Source organism: Fopius arisanus, unplaced genomic scaffold, assembly GCF_000806365.1.
Source record: "Fopius arisanus strain USDA-PBARC FA_bdor unplaced genomic scaffold, ASM80636v1 scaffold00084, whole genome shotgun sequence".
NCBI classification, from domain to species: Eukaryota; Metazoa; Arthropoda; class Insecta; order Hymenoptera; family Braconidae; genus Fopius; species Fopius arisanus.
Window position 1 is genome coordinate 315,724 of NW_011887823.1, and position 2,983 is coordinate 318,706.

A 2,983-nucleotide genomic window follows, 5' to 3' on the forward strand; every position below is an offset into this window, starting at 1 on the left:
TCCCCTTTGTCGCTTCCACCTCTATGAGACATCAGCATCCAACCAATGAGCATTCATCTACCACCCTCTCCACCAATCCCTAAGACTTCTCACTTGATCTCATCCCCTCAACTCCAACCACATCCACCAATGAGTTACTGCGACCCTCGGCCATGATGTAGTTATTGCTTCCACCCCCAAAATGGCTCCAAAGAAATCGCGCGGGTATTAGAACGACCGATTCAAAATAAACGGGTGTATTAATTTGAGTAGAAAACATCACCTTGGTAGGCGGCTGTAGACAGTATGTAAGAGTCACCTGAGCTTATGGTTATACACAATATTTACGGAACTACGTCGAAGGCAGAAATACCTCTGAGTTTAAACAGGGAAATGTGATTTGGTGTTTTGTTTATTATAATTGACTAGTACGTATCGATTAAATGAATCACTGGTGTTGGTGTTGTGAAAGTGGTTAATTCTTCCAACCATAGTTGAGCTTACGTAATTAACATTTAAAATTAAATGAACTCTTCACTTTAAACGACTACATTTCAAATCAAAAGATGTTTGCGAATGGAATCAGGCTGTCGCATGAGTCTCTCTATTAGTTCCATTTCTTTAGGTACCGAGTGATTGCATCCCAGTGTACTGCTATGCAGGAGCCAAAATCTTTTCTAATAAGAGATCTGCTTGGGGATGTACTCGCTGAACGTGTTCACGGTGAGTTTATAGTCATTTTAATATTCTGATTATACAATTAATCAATTCTATTCCATATTGACATGGATTTGCTTGATTTTTAATTCAGCTGAGAAGAATTTGAATTATCCATTTGGCAACTATTCATAGATTTGGGTATATCGTTAAAATACGTAAATTTGATTAAGTTATCTCGTACGTATCGAATATTAGACAATTCATCATCACTTGGATGAATAAATAAAATTTCCCACATAGTGAATAGGACATTTCCCATGTTATATCCAATAAAACATAAGATGAAAATTATGAGGATCAGTCGCGTGCCTCTGACCAGGGGGTAATAATACATCTCGTTAAGCAGGATTGTCCCCTGCGGTTCAATTTCAATAACTGCACTACTATGGGGGGTTCAATTCTCTACACGAGGGCGGGAAATGTTTCGTTGATTTCGCAGATGGCTCAATCGGCACTAACAGGCTCGTTAGTAAAAATCTCAATGATGAAGTTTTTTAGCGTGAAAGTTAAAATGTAAAAGGAATAAAAGCTTTATGTTGGATTCTAGATGAGTCGGGTGATGATTCAGCACTCCATTCAGATTCTGAAGACACGATTGACCCCGGCCACAGCCCTTGTACCCGACTGAGGACTTCTCCACCTGTACTCTCTCCCTCGCCAGGTCCCATGCAAAATTGTGGACCGTCCGCAAGTGCCACTAGCAATCGAAAACCTCGACGAAGACGCACGGCTTTTACTCATGCACAATTGGCATATTTAGAGCGTAAATTTAGGTGTCAAAAATATCTCAGTGTCGCCGATCGCAGTGATGTTGCTGACGCATTGTCCTTATCTGAAACCCAAGTAAAAACTTGGTACCAGAACAGAAGGTAATTAGTCATTATTCAATACAAATTCGCTATTGAAGTAGAGAAGTAAGGTGGGCTAAATATGATAAATTTTTCAATCTTGATCTTGATTCCCTGAATCACAACTTTCAAAAATTAGGAGTAATCATTACCTGAATAATATTGTTTGCTCTAAATCTAACTAAGACACAAATTTGACCGAAATTTGCTCTGTTTTGAATTGATTTTTTTGACTATTTATGATTAATTATCGGTATCAATCATTACCGACGGCAATGTGCAAGTTGTTAAGGCATCAAATTGACATACAGAGGGTTGTGAATTCGATCCCCGCCGGTACATAGTGAATGTCCATACAGGGGTGGGTGGTGGTATGGGACTGGTAAAGGCCTGCAAAGGTATACGATCGGAAATAGTAAATAAAGTAGTAGGAAAGTCAATATTTTACCTCTACTTATTAATTATTAACATATGGATTAATTGCCAGATATAATGATTCATTCATCAGTCACCCACAGATTTAGATTATTCAAATTATGGCGTTTTTATCGCTTGATAACTTCCATCAGTAAATCTTCGACCCATCTCTGGCAGGCTATTTACAGAAACCGTCTATAGAGTATATCTATATAGACACCTGAGTAGTTTTCCGTTCTTCTACACAAAACAACAATGCTTCGCTTTACTCAGCTGACAGTTACTTTAAGCATTCTGTGCACGCAATTAACGTCTTCCGATCCGGGGAATGATATTACTCGTCTTTGATTTGTGCTTTCAATTTCTGACAAGCCCAAAAACCCGTTTCCGCAATCATGTCGAAGTGTACTATTTACTTGCCAATACATATCGAAGTAAACTAAGGCAAGTATTGCATAATTAACTTTTGCAGGGAATATAAGGTTACAGGGTGAGTCGATGGTAAGTTCTGTGAGCCTATGAGATTTTTACGCCCAGCGGGAGTAAAAAGCGCGATCCTAACCTCGCTTCGCTCGGCTCGACCGCGCCTTTTATCCCTTGAGACATAAAGTAGCATATGCACCACGGTCGAAAAGTGTTTTCTCCCGGGGGTGCCTAATATACTATTATTCCCCTACAGAACGGAGTGGAGCAAGGATAGGATCGAACTTTCCAGTCCTTACGGAAATAAAATATTGGTCGTCATTCGGTCGACAAGGACTTTTCTGACCATTCTGCACACATTCCTCGGCTTCGCCTCGGACTGTAAATGCTCAATCGCCGGAAAAGTTCCTAACCGCCTAGTGACGAAATATACTTTTTTTGTTGGTTAATCCCCACGGGGACAGTCTGCAGGCGAAGTTTTACGGCCGCACTGTCGCCGTGAAGTGTGATTTCATATACTAGGTGACAAATAATATGTATTAACGTCCATTCAGAAACCCGAGTGGAAATTACCTCAGAATACCCTGAAGTCGGAT

At 40.1% G+C, this 2,983-nt stretch overlaps 1 protein-coding gene across 1 annotated transcript; it reads left to right on the forward strand.

The window, feature by feature from the left end:
* Positions 1-635: 635 nt before the first annotated feature.
* LOC105270312 (homeobox protein GBX-2) lies at positions 636-1,572 on the forward strand. The gene is made up of 2 exons (XM_011311165.1): positions 636-702; positions 1,247-1,572. The coding sequence occupies exons 1-2, from the start codon at positions 636-638 to the stop codon at positions 1,570-1,572; spliced, it is 393 nt and encodes a 130-aa protein (XP_011309467.1).
* The last annotated feature ends 1,411 nt before the right edge of the window (positions 1,573-2,983 follow it).

Excerpts from the sequence above, each read along its gene's own strand:
- LOC105270312 (XM_011311165.1), top strand. The coding sequence starts at position 636 with ATGCAGGAGCCAAAATCTTTTCTAATAAGAGATCTGCTTGGGGATGTA. Across the intron at positions 703-1,246 it reads ACTCGCTGAACGTGTTCACG|ATGAGTCGGGTGATGATTCA; the intron begins GTGAGTTTATAG and ends GTTGGATTCTAG.